The sequence below is a fragment of the Sciurus carolinensis genome, chromosome 4, assembly GCF_902686445.1.
Source record: "Sciurus carolinensis chromosome 4, mSciCar1.2, whole genome shotgun sequence".
NCBI lineage: Eukaryota > Metazoa > Chordata > Mammalia > Rodentia > Sciuridae > Sciurus > Sciurus carolinensis.
Genome location: NC_062216.1, coordinates 114736887 through 114754916, shown reverse-complemented (window position 1 = coordinate 114754916; position 18030 = coordinate 114736887). Strand labels below are relative to the sequence as shown.

At 40.6% G+C, this 18030-nt stretch overlaps 1 protein-coding gene across 1 annotated transcript; it reads right to left on the bottom strand.

Annotated features, from left to right (window-relative positions):
* Positions 1-583: 583 nt before the first annotated feature.
* On the bottom strand, positions 584-1579 carry Neurod4 (neuronal differentiation 4). The gene has a single exon (XM_047548018.1). It carries the CDS (start codon positions 1577-1579, stop codon positions 584-586), a length of 996 nt encoding a protein of 331 aa, XP_047403974.1.
* Positions 1580-18030: the final 16451 nt, after the last annotated feature.

The window sequence follows — 18030 nt, the reverse complement described above, 5'->3', positions numbered from 1 at the left end:
TCAGTAGAAAGAAGTTGTGTCATCAAGTTCAAACAAACTGCATTCTGTGAGTCAACAGACATGCACCTTGGGGTTCCTTTGGCAACTCCATCTGATCATCCCATGCATACTGTCCATTTCCTGTTATTGCTTTTATTTTTTTCAGTTTTAAGAAATTTGTGAGAGTGATCACTGAAGTTATATAATTCCAGAACTGTGAGAGTCATTAAAATCATCTGGACATGAACAATTGCTTCATATTATCAGTAAATAAACAAACACCAGAAATAGAAAATTAATTAGCATAGATTATTCAGTGAGTTCTTGGCACCATGTTACTAGGGCCTAGGTCTTGGGTTCTACCTCTTACATGGTTGTAAGTCACCAAAAATTTCACTTGAAGACCTTAAAGAAAGGAATCAATAAAATGTGAAAAGTTGATGAGAAAAGAGGGGGACAGGTGTAGGAGACCCTGAATGGACTAGCCCTATTGTGTTTGATGTATATCCATAGGGTTTCTTTAAAGTCTTTGAATTGTTAGCTCAACCACCTGAATCATGGGAAATATCTCCCCATCATTCTCGGAAATGCTGATCTTACTGCCCTAATCAGTGAATATTGTATTGAGTTGGGTCCCCATACCATGGTGGGGGTAGGAATCATAGGACATGTCTATGGGAATGTCATAGCGAGAAGTACCAGCCTGAAAGGGGGTTGAATGCACATGCCCCGAGCCGAGACTGGCGGAGGGGTAATGTGACATGAAGCTGTAGGACTTTTCCAGGTCAGGAGAGCCATCTTGCTTCAAGGAAAAGTTCCCACTGATGCTCAGGGGTGGAGTGAGCGGGCCCTCATAAGGAGGTGTACTGCAGTCAGGCGGATGGTTCCCAAAGGACGATTCTCCCAAACTCTTAAATATTTGAGGCTTGAGATGAAGAAGATGTGTTTCCATATGGCCATAAGGAGGGCTGGGGAGCCCTGGAGACTGGTAGTTGAAGTTATGGATAGAGATGGTAGAGTCACAAATAGGAGATTTCTCTTCATGCTTCTCCAGAAGGACAGACTGAGGGCCCAGTTGAAGGCATCCAGCCACCAGGTTGCTTGTGGGCTGAGAGAGTCCTTTACAGAGCATCTCCACAAAGCCCTTTCCTTCAGGTGTCTGACCAGTCTCTAAGACTTCAGACAAAGCCCAAATATAGTTCCTGGCCAATCTAAGAGTCTCAATCTTGGAAAGCTTTTGAGTTTTAGAGTAACATGGCATGACTCTTCTAAGGTTATCCAGGGCATCATTCAGACCGTGCATTCGGGTCCGTTCTCTAGCATTGGCCTTGACCCTTCGAGCCCTGAATCTCTCAAGGCGAGCTTTGGTCATCTTCTTTTTCTTGGGACCTCTTCTCTTAGGTTTCTCCCCATCTTCTTCCTCCTCTTCTTCTTCTTCAATACTGTCATGCTCTTCAGTCAAGCTGCCAAGCACACCATAAGTACCCGATCTTCTCTCCTCCTCCTTCATCTCATTTTGAGAACACAGACCTTTGTCCATCCAGGATGATGTGTTGACCAGCTCCCCCATCTCCTTGGATTTCACAAAAGTTTTTGCCATCTCCAGATTCTAGAAAAGGCAGACAGTGAAAGTAAATTCCTGTGAATACTTGATTTGATTTTAAACTAAACTTCCTTATTATTCCTTAGATATAGAGTGCAGACTTTGCTTTGGGATTCAATTCATAATTATCATGTCCAAGTCCTCCACTTTAAATGAATAATTAATCCAAGTTCAAAGAAATGCCCAGGACATTTACCTGGTTATACCATAATATAAGAAAATCAACTATATATAAAGAAAATTAAGCTTATCATTGAAATGCTCATACCTAACTATTTTCAGGTTCTTTATCTCATGGATATTTTACCCAAAAATAACTGATATTCAAACATGCAGTTTTATTTCTTCCCAAAATTATAATCCAAAGGGAAATAGGCACATTAATCATCCAGAGAAATTTCTGACAAGGAAAGATGGGGCTAAAATAATTATGATTATATGCTATGTATATAAGATTATTGTTGCAAAATAAAATGCATAGTAAACAGTTAAATAAGTAAACTGTCATGTTTTGTACCATAAAATAAATAAAAAATTGCAGCAAGATCTTCAGACTACTTTGCATGTGTTTTAGATAGAGGTGTCAATCTCTGTTTAGAGGTGTTTCATAGACATCTACCTTGTGATATCCCATGTTTCCCATTAGTACTGCCAACTGGTGACTTTAGGCATCTCCTAGGAAATCATCATTTCACAACTGGTTGGTGTGCCACGTGACCATCAAACATTTATCTCACCACTACCAGAAGAGCATTCTGTTTCTTAATAAGCACCTTGTGTTCTGTCTAGTGCTAGAGGTGTTAGTGACATGATGTCTTGAAAGGATCATGGAAACAAAGGAGGGTTATCACTGTTCATCTATCAACTTTGCCCATATGTTGAAGTGAGAACTCTTTTCATTGCACTTAAAACTCACACCATCAGACAAGATGGCAAGCTGGTGGTCTACCAAGCCCATGCATGATTATTTTAGTGCAACTATTATAAAAATACTTTATTAAAATGAAAAAAATTGAATAGAGTGACCAAGAATCTGAGAGAACTATTTCAGATAAACACAGAAAGAGCCTGACTGCTTTAATTTACTTGCCTAATGGATACTATTTAATCAGAATTTTCTATGCAAAGTTTGCTATTTGAAAAACAGAACAGACTGGTGGTTAGTAAGTATTTTGCATTCAGTTCTGGAAGAGTTTGAATTGTTTTGAAATGTGTTGAGCAATTGGTAGGCATATAGTTTACCAAATAAAAGGATCTGATAAGCTGCATTGGGGCATCCCGGTTTACCAGCTAGTCTTTGAAACATTAAACCCTCCATCACCTTTGATTATGAGAAAGAGGAGAACACGATAAATGTTTTTTGATCCTTGAAGCTTGAGCCTCAAATCAATGAATGCAAGGATTAGTACATAGCTTTTAAAAATATAAATATATGATTTGATTTGTTTCTGGTAATTGGAGCTTGTTTTCCTTGTAACCTCATTTACCTCCTATAAATAATTAATGTTACTGCATTGCGAAAACAGCCTAGGTTTCATGTTAATCAGCACAGAAATCATGTCAGCTTGACTTACTCACTTAATAAGGCTTCCTGGGTAAGCAGCTTTATTGAAAACACACATTGGAACCTATTGGTCAACTGGCTGCCCAGGCCAAGTCAGAAAATCCCACTTTTAATATGGATGATGGAGCTTGTGTGCTGAGCTGCACTTCTAACTTGGGCAGACATCCAGAGGGAGGGTGAAGGACCTAATTAACTTTCTGTTAAAGTAACACAGATCTTCTAGGGGCAGGTGCACTCTGAGGCCAAAAAGGGTGGAGTGGGCTTGGGAAACCTAATGCTTCCCCCACCATTTAATTATGATAACATTTGTATCACATTTTAAAGTTCACAGAGCACTTTTGCATTTATTAAATTTGTATGTTTCTTTCAGCAAACTTTTGAGAGAGAAAGGGATTGTCATGCTCGTTTTAATGTCAGAGTCACTGTAGGTCAGGTCATTTTAGTGATGGAAATGCAAGGGTGTAGAGATGGTGGAGCAGGACACGAAATCAGTTCAGATTCCAAATCCTGTGCTTTAGCTTTATATTTTTTCTCTTTTCTTCTTCCTTCACAGCTACAGGAAGAAAGTCACTTTGACTTTAGCAGGTGTAGATGGGTGGAACTAACTCAACCATTATCCAAGGGAGGCTGCCTTAGGTGTTCTCTGAGGCGCCATTTTAACTCTCATCTCCCAGAATTCCTTCCTCTGCCAAATGTGTTCTTTGTTGTTTTCATCCTCTTGTTCTCCTTCCTTCTCTTCTGCATCCTCCTCCTCCTCTTTCTCTCATCTGCATTATCATCATTACATTGGTTCATACTTACATGCATGGAGAAGAGAGAAAGAAGGAAGAAAAGGAAGGTAACAGAGAGGAGAGTCTCCTTACTTGCCCCTGAATACCACTCTAGCTTGGACATTTGGCACTCTTCACCACCCCCACCTCTGCACCTCTGGACTTTTGCTGAGATCTGTCAATAGTCACCCTCATCAAGAACTAGGGTTAGGAAAAGAGATTAGACTGCCCTTTGCCTTTAACATGTTTCATGGTTTCTGTAAGAGTCAAAGAATTGCTTTAAAATCAGGTTGTTGGTAGTTATGTAGGAAAGGACTCAAATGGCTTCGTCCAAACCACTGAAAAGGGCAATCAGTTTTCGACTAACTCAGGGAAGAACAGAGCTGGGTTCTAGTTTAAATTCCTCTGTACCCATCAGTACCGGTCCATTAATTTGGAGAGAATCCATTATAGTTTGGTTTGGAAGCTGGAATAATATAGACATGAACCCTAGTCTCAGAGCTCATCATGGTTGATCTCAAACACATTACATTAAGCTCCAAGCTCTTCCATTTCCTCTTTGACAAAATAGTTATTAGATATATTTTATATTATCCTTTTAAGAAAAATAAAAATAGCCTGGCACCGTGGTCCCTAAGACTTGGGAGGCTGAGTCAGGAAGATCACAAGTTCAAGGCCAGCCTCTCAGCAGTTTAGTGAGGTTCTAAGCAACTTAGTAACACCATCTCAAATCCCTGATATAAAAAAAAGAAAAAGAAAAAGAAAAAAATATAAGAAATTAGCTTGTAGTTTTAAATGTTATGATTTATTACCAACATAACTATATTGCATTTATTCTTGAGTTTTTAAAAATCTAATCCACTTGCATACATTTGCTTATTTAAAAATAAAAATTATTTTCCACAGATGAATAAAGAAAATAGACTACATTAACTAATGCATCTCGTTACCTGAATATTACCTCATCTGATTGGCACAGGAGTTCATCTGACAATTTCCCAGAGGCCTGCCCTCTTTCTCAACTGGACTAGACAAACTCTGGAGTCAGATTCTCTGGGTTCAAATTTCAGGGTACAACTTACTAGACATGTGACTTTAGGCAAGTTTTAGAACTTTTATCTGCTTTAGTCTCATCTTCTCTAAAATGAGAATAATAATAGTCCTGACTCATGGCATAAAATGAGTTAACATATTTAAAGCATTTTTAATAGTGCCAGACAACATAAATTCCATGTAAGTATTATTATTCCTTAACTTCACCATGATTTTCCTGGCCACTTGGACAAAAATAGTTATTATAATCTGAGCTTCGTGTTGATTTCATGTCAACAAAAGCTAATGACTCCATTTCAACACTCATTTAAAAAAAATTCTGATATTCCTACTCTCCCCACCTCCTAGTGAAACTAAATATCAAAGGTTCTATTCTGCTGCAAGGGGTGAAAACATCAAATTCTATCAGCTACCTTCTGGATCAACTAGAACCCCTCATTGCATTAGGAAGGTCAGCTTCCTAACTTCCATTCTGCTTTATAATTGGGAGGAAACATTTGACTGAACAATTCTACTTAGTCATATAAACTTTCAGGTTCATAAAGCTTCTCATTGACTACTGGACACTCAAACATTTTACCTTTGGTTATAAATATGGGGACTACGATTCTCCCACAAAAACCAAGTGACAGAACTCTAGGGAGAACATGAAGTGTCTCTCAGATAGAAGTAAAAGCTAATACTCCTCAAAAAGTAATGGAAACCTTCCTCCATTTCCACCTAGATATTTTGAAAATATTTTGGCAGGGAAAAAAGACAAACACTCATTTCCAGATCTGAGTGTTGAAAATGCCTGTGGCAGAGTTCTGAGTTTTGATGAAAGGAACTAACTGGGTTCTCTCCAGAACAAGCACCTAAATGTAATGTCATTTTTTAGCTTGTTAATGAACCAACTCAGAGTACTTGTACTGAGGAAAATCATGAAAACTAAGACCCTCTCCCTTCACTCACTTATTAAATGGGCACAGAAAAAAGTATTATAAAATTCTTGTACCCCGAAGGCAAAATGGAAATAATATGTAAACCTGATTAACAAACCTGATTGAGAAGTCTTACTTTGTGAAGTTGTTCTGTAAATGTTAGGGGTAGCAATTGTTCTACAGAAGTTGTATGTACAGGAAAGTCTATAGCACTATCTCACAGTGATCATGATAAATCATTTTAAGACTTTCTCAATCCTAGGCAAAAAAAAAAAAAAAAAATAGCACTCAAAATGTACAAGAAGCTGAATCCAATATGACAAAAACCAATGAATACTAGTGCTGGGCGCAGAACCAGCCTCTCCGCCCAACACATGCAAACACATTCCTTTTTTTTTTTTTTTTTTTTCTCAGCAGTGGTACAGGGAGTTGAACCCAGGGCCTCCTCACATGCTAGGCAAGTGCTCTACTGCTGAGTTACACCCCCAATTCCATCCATTTTAATTTATTTTTGAGACAGAGTCTTACTAAGTTGCCCAGGCTGCCCTCAAACTTAAAATCCTGCCTCAGCATCATGAGTAGCTGGAATTACAACCATTGCATTCTGATCTTTTAAAGTCCATTTTAGTCTTGATCTTGGCATTTGGATTTCCTTATATGCCTCTATGATATAATCAAATTTTTCCCTTCTTTGGGATCCTTTAATGAAGTTAAATCTGCTCTCCAAATATTTTTCATTTTTTGACCCATTCTAGCAAAGTGTTTGCTCATAAGCAAGGATAATGACCACCTAATATTTTGCATGTTGGGGCCAAGGTCATCATGCATTACTACCATGTGGAGCAACCGTGGAATTCTTCCTACACTTGAACTAATTTTTGTTTTGGAGAAGCTTCAACCAATGAATAAATCAGCACAAGGTACTAGCATGTGAGTTTGTGGTGTGCTGGTTGGACAGTGTCTTTCACCTTAGAAGCTGACAGTGGTCTTTAACCTACTGGTCCTCTAACTCTAAATACAAAAGGAAGGGGAATATCCAGCCCAGTTTCTACATAATTTATGGGCCAGGTAGACCTAATGCTTTGCACATAGTTGCAGAATCCAGAATAAAAAGATAGAGTATACGCCAGGGTGCTCACAAGTAACACTGCTTTGAAATATTAGGCTCTTCTGGGCTCTTCCTTTCTACCCTTTTATACTCTCTACTTCCCCTTTGATTAATAACTGTGCTGATATACACACACACACACACACATTTTATCCAGCAAAACCAGGGCATACTTCAGAACTTAATAGTGAAATTTTACAGAAGTTACTCAATCCTTCCATTTTACCTCCATGTTCTTCAGTATGTCATCTCTGTCAAAAAAAAATGAGGGGATCATTTTACATTTACTAATATTTTCTAAATATATTTTTTGGTGGGCAAATGGTGGGAGTAAGACAGAAGAGGGGAAAATATACTTGGACAATCTTTCTCTTCTGATTTCTCTTCTGAAAGGAGTGGGGGAGAACTTTCCCAAACTAATTATCCAAGGATTTTTAGCAAACCAAATGGGGAAGTGGTGAGAATTCACGCCCATCACTTCCCAAGTTCTTTTCCCATCTCTTGTCTTATATTCATTCACTTCCTCCCAGCTTTACTCCTTGCATGGCCCTCAAGTGCTGTAATCACAGTGGCAGATTGGGTCTCTTCTTTTAACATGCTTGCTGGACCACCTTGGAAAAGCAGTTACACTTTTGGATGTTTTTCACAATTAGTAAAATGGAAGTGTGGGTTTGACAGCAATGGAGGGGTAATCTGTAATCTCCACTTTATAAAAATGATGCATGCCCAGATGGGGCCACACTGTAATCCCACAGCTTGGGAGGCTGAGACAGGAAGATCACAAGTCTCAAAGCCAGTCTCAGCAATTTTTCAAGGCCCTAAGCAACTTAGTGAGACCCTATCTCAAAAATAAAAAATAAAATGGACTGGGGATGTAGCTCATAGTTAAACACTCCTGGGTTCAATCCCCAGTACCAAAAAAAAAAAAAAAAAAAAAAAAAAAAAAAAAAAAAAAGAAAAAGAAAGAAAAAATTACAGTATCTAGGAATCTATCTAGGAGTTTTATTCTAGGTGACATGTGCTATAAAATTTCATATTATTTAAAATGTTATGTGTACCTCAAAGTGTTCTGCTCCCTCTGCTTCTACATTAAGTTTCCTAAATCCTATTCCCTCCTTCTTACCCAGAAGATACTTACCTCACCCCAGTGACTCTTGTAGTTTCTGGGAACTTCCCACAGAAACTTTAGTAGTGCCCCCTCCCCCACCACCTCCTGCAATGGCTCACCTCAGTCAGTGGCAGATCCCGGAGTGAGCTCTGCAAATCTGTTACCTGGAGGACAGTCAGAGAAGCCAAGTACCCCTGATCATGCAGAACGTTGGAGAAAGAGCTGCTTTCAGCGATCCATCTTAAACCCTGTGTCTATCTTTTAGAGCTTCCTCCGGGTCTGGTTCCTTTGGCTGCTACTTATTCTACCCTTTCCTTGGAGTTCTCGCGCTCCTCCAGGACACCTTCAGGCTGATGCTTCTGTTGAAGCTGGTTAGTCAGTCTCTTCAGTACCTCTCTCCCTGGTTAGCTCCCGGAGTGGCGCTTTCAGGACCACAGCCTCTGGGCAGCTCCTACGCTCTGGCCGGAGCGTTCGACTTGCAGCAGTTTTGATTGCTCTCCCAGCTGACCAGGGATTGGGGATGCTGCCCACAGTCTAACTCCGCCCCCTCCCCAGCCGAAAGACACGCCTACTTCAAAGGACTCCTCTAACCCGGTCCAACTTTGCCACTGTTTGTTTCAATAGGAATAGGGTTCTGGAAGGGGGATGGGAGGAAAGTTGCGAAAGTTGAATAAAAACAGAATTGAAAACCTTTGTGGTTAAAAAGGTAAAAAACGAGAGTGGAGCAGGATGAGCAGAATGGGACAAGGAGGGAACTGAGAACAGACCTGGAGAGAAGCTGAGAAGGATAAATGAAACTGCTGGTCCACATCTGAAAGAATTTTTAAAAGAGAAAGAGATATGTTGAGGACACAGCACCAGTGATCGCTACCTTATGCATCAGGGTTGGCAAAGTTTTTCTTGAAGAGTTTTAGAAGTAGAAGTATCTGCCTCTTCCTACCCTTTAACATGGCAACTCTTTCCGCTTAAAACTCTTGTTCTAATTTGTGAGTGTAGATGAATCTACGGTCGTATTTAGTACATTTTATATCGTTGTCACTATATTTAGTGTACTTAGCTATAGTAATTGCACTATTCTTTCAATTTTCTTTTCATTTGAAATTTATAAAAACAAAAAGCAAATGAAATTGACTTGAAGGAAATTCCCCAAGTTTTTTGATAATCACTTGTTCCACCAATATATAACTGGCACATATGTCTAACAGAGATGAGGGAAATAAATGTATTTTGTGCACAAGGGCACAAAAGGTTAAAGCAAAAGATAATCTTTGTTTGTTTAGTGCTGGGTAATCAAACCCAGGGCCTCATGCATGCTAGACACACACTCTATCACTGAGCTACACCCCTACAGCCAAAAGAGTTTCGTTAACAAAGAATATCTTAGGCTTGAAATAGTCAGTATTTTTTAAAAATTCTGATACAGCTGTCCTGTGACTCTTGTACTTCCCAGAAACTCTGAGAATAAAATTAATGCCTTTTTTCAGTTTCATAGACAGTTATTCAGTTTCAGCACATCTTTCAGTTCTTTCTAATCTTTTTGTGTCTCTACCAAGGAAATATCTGCTCAGCAAAGTAAACTTCATTTTCCAAACAATTAAGGGGCATATGATAGGAATAGGAAATTTCTGAAAACAAATCAAAATTAACTCCTCAGCAAGAGGAAAGTTATCTATGGGATAATTTGTATCTAGTATAGAGCAGGTTCATAGTTGTTCAATGAACGCTTATTGAATGGGTTGAACTTTGTGTCTTCAAAGCCATGTCCATGGATATTAAAAAGTTGATGGCATTGGTTGTATTGGTGTCCTGCCTGTGAAATTTTCAGGGGGAGGGGAGGAATAACAGATTAGCAGAAAGGTGAACATATTGAGACAAAGATGAGGGTGGAGACAGAACATTCTGCGGGGTCTCCTTGCTTTTTCTGACAGATGTAAGGGACTGAACATAATAGGATTAGCCTTCAAAATACATTGTGTGTGTGTGTGTGTGTGTGTGTGTGTGTGTGTGTACGCGCGCGCGTTCACACTTGTGCAGCATTGGAGGGAACTGAGGACACTGAGTTTTAAGAGACCCTATTTCATCAGGGCCACCCTGGTCACAACTCCTTGACATTGCACTGCTGGCTGTTGAACTCTGAGAGGGCAGGAAGGGGCAGGAGGGGTACGAGCTGTCAGCAAAGGAAAAGGGGTGGTGACTGCCTTAGGAAAAGAAAATGAAGGCCATTTGCATTCATTCTCCTCCCCGACATGGTTCCTGGGCCAGAGGGCCAATCCCCAACCCTCTCCTCTTTCTCTTCTGCTTTTTGTAAAGCTCTGAGCTAACCTGTTAGAACCATCTGCTAAGTGGGGAAAAGGAGACCAGCACTCAGTTGCTAGCCCACAGGCCTGATGCTGGGAGCCATTGAAGCAGAGAAGGGAGGCAACAGGCAGATTTATGGGCAGCAATCTGTTCCCCCCCCCCCAAGGCCCCTCTGCCAGGAGACAGCCTGATAATCCATCAACCCCACTAATGAATTAATTAGTATTCCCAGTAATCCTGACCCCCAAAGGAGACCTGCCTGTGGGCCCCTAAGGGGAGGGGGGAGAAACTGCCTCTTTGGCCAGACGCTGAAGACCTGGAACCAATGTCTAACATTAGGCCCCAGGGTGCTAAGCTGCAAGCCACAGATCCTGTTGCTAACGGTCCCCAGATGTCCCTCCTTCTCACCTTCCCTTGGGAGACGACTCGCTTTTGCTGAATTAAAACTAGTGCTGCCAAACAAATGGGACCCAGAGAAATAAATCAGGAACTATAGATAGAAGAAAAGTGAACTTCCAAGAAAGAAATGATTAGACTACCATATTATTCATAATAAAACTTAAGCAGATCCTGAAACTGCTCTCCAAAGATTAGGCACTGTGAGCTGGGATGGGACTGGGAGAAAAGGGTTGGGGCAAAATAAAAAGGAAACATAGTCCTGGCCTCAAGCAATTCAGTACTCCAGTAGCAAAACGATACAGGTTCAAAAGCAATCATTGTGAAACAGGTTAAAGCAAAGTGATTTGTGACATGACTCTCCTGAATAGACTGGAGGAAAACACAGAGCTACCAGCTGAGTTTCTAAATAGTCTAGAGAATGACAGGGAGATACAGTAGCCCTCCCTTACAACTGCAAAGTCCTTCACTCTTTTCAAAAACTTGTGATGCAGCAGTACAGTAAAAAAAAAAAAAAAGAAAGAAAGAAAGAAAGAAAGAAAGAAAGAAAGAAAGAAAGAAAGAAAGAAAGAAAGAAAGAAAGAAAAGAAAAGAAAGAAAGAAAGAAAAAAGCTTGGGAGTAAGGAAACCTGTGTTTGTGATGAGTTTTCTAACTTCTCTAGGCTTCGTGTTCCCCATTAGTCAGGGATCAGGTTGGGCTTTGATCTCTCAGGTTCCTTCCAGCTCTAACATTCAGTGATGGTGACATAGCTAAATGTCACAATTACCCTTTGAGAGTAAATAATACTGGGCTTTTCAAAGGTACATAGACTGAGTCCCAGGTTTGAATAAGGCAATAAAATAAGTTAGTGACAAAAGCAGGTATAGAAACCGGTAATAAATGTGGGTGTCCTCTTTCCACTTAGATTACTGGTGCTTGTTGGGATGGACACTTGATTCATCCTTCTCTCATTCCATTCATTCAAGGTCTGTGCATTTAGGCATTCACAGGGTGTGCAGAGTGACTTGCTCCAGCTATACAAAACTCCCTGCATTTGTGTGTTTTTTGGAAAATTTCTATACCTTTGAAAGCTCTATAACATGTGTCCCAGCATCCTTCTCTGCAGTTGCTATATCCAATTCCTAAGAATAAAGTCACCTAGGATTCAGTTGAAACCAAACATTGCCTTTTACCAATGATGTAACTTCTGACAAGTTATTTACCTCTCTGGGCCTCGGTTTCACCATGTGAAGTTGGAGGTAATAATGCTTAGCCAATAACCTGCTCTGGGAGTATATATCAGATAATACATGCAAAGTGCTTAGGATAGTGGCTGAAACTTACTAAATAAGTTCATAAGTAGTAGTTAGTGATAGTTTATCTTAAATATTTAGTTCTGATTTTTTCATTCCCTAGAAATCAAGGAAAAACTAATATATTTCTTTATAGAGATATGGAGACACTATCTCAATCCAAGTATTCCTTTATTATAATAATGGTCACACTATATTAATTTATCCAAAAATGTGTTTTGTGTGTATATATATATAACCCCAAGCACTATACAAATTCCAAGAATACAGAGATAAATAAAATTTCCTATTTCTAACTTTCTTATTCCTTTCAGTATATAGTGGCAGAGGTAGAAAACTAAACATAAATATAGCCCCAAAACTTCACTTCTTCTGTATTTCTAACATAATCCTATGTGTACCCAAAAAGTCATTATGAAACAGAGATGTTAATCACAGCAATGTTTTTGTTGTTTTTTTGCGGGGGGGCTTTTGGTATCAGGGATTGAACCAGGGGTGCTTAACCCCTGAACCACATCTCCCCTTAGTGAGACAAGGTCTCACTAAGTTACTTGGGGCCTCTCAGAGTTGCTGAGGCTGACTTTGAACTTGCAATCCTTCTGCCTCAGCCTCCAGAGCCTCTGGGATTACAGTTGTGCACCACTACTCCCAGCAACATTGCTTTTAATAGTGAAAAAGTATATTATCAGTACCTTAAGTCACCAGTGGTCCAGCCAAACAATGGAATACCATTTAATTTGAACGAGCTGTTCTGCTTGTACTAACAAGAAATGTACTACACATGCTAGCATGTATGGGGGAAAATATAAATCAATGTGTAGAATGATAAGTTCAATATAACATACTTAGTTTTAAAAATGTACACACATACATTAAATAATACATATGTTTTATATGTCCACACACAAATATGCAAATTGATAACAATGTATCTGTATCTCAGGATATCTCATTTCTGGCATAAAGTAAATTCAAACTGGGTAGTATTCAAAGAAGATTGTTTTCTTTTTTGTACAAGTATAATCTATTCATATACAACTTATGAGAGTGAAATTGATTTTATAACACTCTAAAGTATGCTATCTCCAACATCCCATCCCCCACTTATAGCCAAATTAATTTTCAGAAAAGGATCTCGTAGTCACAGCCTACAACATCAAACACTGCAGTATATAAGCCATCTCTCCACCAAATCAGCCCTCCTCTGCTTAGTGCCAGGAGCATTTGCCTAGTTTTAGGCACAAACTTTAAGTTGAAGTTAAGAGGTTTCAATCATGTGGTTCTTCAACCCAGAGAAATATCTAATGTATAGGACAGTGGGGATTTCCTGAGAATCCAGACTTCATTTATACTACAAAAAAAAAAAAAAAAATTAGGATAAAGACATGAATAAAACCAAGTACAGAGTACATTCAATGTTCTCGAAGAACCAAACAGAGCACTGGTAAGAGCACTCCAAGATCAAAAGCAAAGCTCTATTGAATCAACTAAACACTCTGCCACTTTAAGGGCCATTGTTTTGAATCCCTGCTGGCTTTGAGTGATCTGCTCCACCAGGCGGGTGTTCTGGTCATGTTACTTCTCCTAGGCATTATCAGATGAGTGAGGCAGAAGCCAATGAGAAGAACCAGTTATTACCTCTAGTAAATCCAGCTAATTTTCATAGACCACTCACCAAGGTCAAGCACCATTTTAAGTGTTTTGCGTACATTATGTTATTGTATCATGACAACCTTATAAGATTGTTGTTGTTGTTGTTATTCCTATTTTACAAGTGAGGTAATGAACCACAGAGAGGATAAATCATTTGCAGCATCCTGCGTGAGAGTGGTGGGATTTAGATACAATCGATCTACGGCTACTACGCAGTATTGCCATCCTGAAGCTGGTTGCTGGTAGTTGATCAATCTGGAATCTATTCTCTGGATGCTGAAGGAGGAACAGTGAAAGTAAAATGGTTAACTTTGTCACTCTGATGACTCAGCCTGAAGTACTGGTGAGGCAGAATCCTCATCTAGTGGTCCACTGTCCAGGATATGTACCGAAGCAGCCAAGTTTGCTCGCAGTGCACTTACTTGAGATCCAACTTCAGTCAAGTCTTTCTACCCCTACAACTGATAAGGCAATGTGCGTGCAGTGATGACAGCAGCCTGGTCTCTAGAAGCTCTTACAATGGCAAAGTACCCTCCCACTTGTCTGGCCTTGCCCACACCCCACCTCACTCCAGTGAAGTTTTGAGAGAGTGTTTTATGAATACACAGCATAAAGAGTAACATCTCTTATGAAAATAAAATATGAAATGTTTTAAGATTCCAGCCAAGTAGTGTTAAAAGGTCATCACTGTGGGGACAGGCTGCAGAAGCAGGGCAAGTCCTGTCCATCAGTCTGAAGCTCATCCTCCTCCGGGGGTTTTCCCATTCTCCCACTAATTTTAAGGAAACAAAAATAGCAAAAGAATACAAGGACTACCTACTAGCTCCAGTTGTCAAACCCTGGCATTCCACTTCTACAATAGGTGATTCCTCAACCACAAAGATCTAGCTGAACTTTTTGCTCTTCTTCCTACTCTCCCATTCTCTCAGGGAGAACTACTTTAATTTCTGGGCACATCGATGCTGGTATGAGCTAAGTTGGGAATCACACAGCACAAATAATACAATGCCCCTTTGGGGGTGAAAAGTGAGGATTTTAAGGTATCAGAATTATAGGGTAGGCCCAGCATGGTGACTCATGCCTGCAATTCCATGGGTTTGGAAGTCTGAGGCAGGAGGATCAAAAGTTCAAAGCCAGTCTCAGCAAAAGCGAGGCACTAAGTACCTCAGTGAGACCCTGTCCCTACATAAGATACAAAATAGGGCTGGGGATGTAGTTCAGTGGCTGAGTACCCCTAAATTCAATTCCTGGTATCAAAAAAAAAATTATATGGTAGGGAGAAGGGTAAAGATAAATAAGAACTAACATTTGTCAAAAGTCTATACCACAATCAATCTGCATGAATCATCTCCTTTAGAAACACATAGCCAGCATTTTCTGAGTTTTTTGGTTTTTTTTTCGGTGCTGGGGATTGAACCCAAGGACTTGTGCTTGTAACGCAAGCACTCTACCGGCTGAGCTATCTCCCCAGCCCCTGAGATTTTACATTGAGTTTACATTGAGTTTTTACATTGCTGCAATAGCTCTTTGAGATGGGTGCTATTATTATCACTTTTCTTTAAAGTTCTGGCAATCAAATTTAGGGCTTTGCACATGCTAGGCCACCCAACCCCTTTCACTTATTTAATGGATGAGGAAAATAAGGTCCATTAATTTATTCATTCAAGAAATATTTGAGTGCTTCCTATGTGGAGTAGGCACTGGGGATACATATCCGTGAGCAAAACAGAAAGATGACTAACGTGTCCAAGATCAAATAGCCAGGGAATGAATGCTGTGCTTTGAACACCTGCTTATTTTCATGCCCCTTTTGTTTATTTTGATTATATTCTATTCTTTTCAATCCCTGAGCACCGGGAGGATAGATTCAAGTGAAAATGGAATAAGTAAATAGGCCATTCCAGAATTCCACTCCTCCAAGGTGTAACTAGTTAGGTAAAAGGAGGTAATGGTGCTAGGTAGTTACCATAAAGAAGGATTCTCTGTGGCCAGTTGAATAGTTTCTACATCCCACCTGTCCTTCTCCCTAAATAAACACCCACACACAATACAACACAACTTTTAGGTCACACACCAGTTTAGTCATGCCTAGGGTGACCATAAATTCTGGTTTGCCAGTACAGTGATAGTTTGCACCTGTTATAGACCAATTACTGCCTATTAATTATTTTAGAGCTTCTCTCGCCTGGCTTGTTGCACATTGGATGGTCATCCTACTCACCCTGCAGAGAGCACCAAACTTGCCCATTCCTGGACTTGAAGACCTTGGTCCTCCCTGGTTCACCCTAGTTTACTTCACCATTAAGGGAAAAACATCTATGACACCCTTCGTGGGCTGGAAAGGATGGTGTTGAAGTGGGCTGAAGGGGTACAGAGATACTGGGGGCATGGGGCCTGCCTTACAAGTAAGAAGTGATTGAAGTGAGAGCAGGGAACAGAAGGGTAAGGGAGAGGAGAGGAAAAGACAAAGTCAAAAACAAAATTTCCCTTGACCTCATCCAGTGACTCAGTGAAAACACATCCACGGAATTGGCCTCTGGCTCTCCATTCCCCATCTCTCTACCTTCACCCAGATACATCCAGTAGTTAGAGCCCAAATTCCACTTTAAGGGCAAGAGCTGTTTTTGTTGTGGTTAGTTTATTTGCCCCAGGCTAGACGGGATTTACCTTTTTAAAGGCTAAATTAAGGCTCTGAATATTTTCTGTAATGCCAGCTGAGGCCTGGCTTAAACCCCTGCACTCTCCTCTAAGAACCTCCTACAGGATTCTGGGAGAGATGTCGCCACCTATTATTAAAGATGCTGGCGGAATCTCTGCCTGTATTTTGCCCCTCTTCTCCACAGTTACATGTTTGGATCATTGAGAATTTTGTCTTGCCCAGTCTACTGAGAATGAATGAAGCACCCAGCCAATCTCCCTGAGGCCTTAGGATGCTGCGGATCTCGGCTCCTCCCCATCCAACCCTTACCCCTCACTCCCCAACTGCTCCAGAGAAGAGCAGACCTCCCAAAATGGTGCTTCCTTTTCCTCTGGCTAACTCCCTTTGCTCTCTCTTTCTTGGGCTTTAAGGGGCTCTCCACCTCCCTCTCAGCCCCTCCCTACTGAGTGCCCTCTTCCCCCTCCTTCCTTTCCCCTTCTTTTAGTGCACATGTTCCTCAATTTGATTTACTTCTGTACATTGTGTGGCTTTGCAATGGCCAGTCCTCAGAGAGCCCTCAAAGGGAGCCCTCCATCTGTCAGCCCTTCACCAGCCCCTCCCTGGCCTGCAGTCATCGCCCCTCCCCTGGCCCCTTCCCCGTAGGCAGTGTCTAAGGGAGCTGTGGAAGATTTAGGTGAACTTCCCATTCCCCACTTTGCCTCAGCTCATTCCTCACTGGAGGCCTGTATTTCCCACTTCCCTCCACCCTCACTCAACCTGATTCCTGCTATCCTCTCAAGCCTTTGTAATCAGGGAAATCTGCGAATCCTCAGTCCAGGGAAGGGGCTTTGTGTCCGCTCCCCTACTGGGATGCCTGATGCTATACAATTAAGACTTACTGATCTCATCACTAGTCTCACGGGTAAACTCAGGATTAGGCACACCTAGTAGTTGGGAGCGGCAGTCCAGAAAATCCTGATGGGCAGATAATGCCAAATTATGTCCCATTCAACAAAGGTCTATTTGTTCAACTTCTGTGGGGTGCTGAGGACACAAAGGTGAATAACATAGCTACACTCAAGGGATTCCAGAGTTTTGATGTAAGGAGACTAAAACATGAATAACTAAGTGGGGAAAACCATCATGTGGGCAAAATGTGCTCTAGGACTTTAGGAGAAAGTGTCCTGTGGCCCAGGAGTGGATCCAGTAGGAGGCAGAATTTGAACTGTGCTTTGAGACAGCTTCAGACATTATTCCCATTAACTCTGCACCAAGTGTAAAACTGAACATTGATGTGCTTTTTTTTTTTTTTTTTTTTTTTTTTAGACAGGGTCTCACCAAATTGCTCAGGGCCTTGCTAAATTTCTGAGGCACTGGGATTACAGTTATGAGCCACCATACCCAGCTGACTTGCATTTTTCTCTGTAGTAACCCATGGTATGTATGGTGTAAGTGAACTTGTAGGGATTTATTTAAGATGAAAAACTTTTGGAGTCTGTTTTTGTTTTTGGTTGGCTTCATTTTTGTTTTTTGGTGTAGGAAGTTGTGAGAGCTAGTGAAAGCCATCAGATGTCCTTGTTCTATCATTTTTGACTGGTGTTGAAAATTTAGCCACTTATTTTCTAGGAAAAGTGTTGCATAATAGTG

Excerpts from the sequence above, each read along its gene's own strand:
- Neurod4 (XM_047548018.1), bottom strand. The coding sequence starts at position 1,579 with ATGGCAAAAACTTTTGTGAAATCCAAGGAGATGGGGGAGCTGGTCAAC.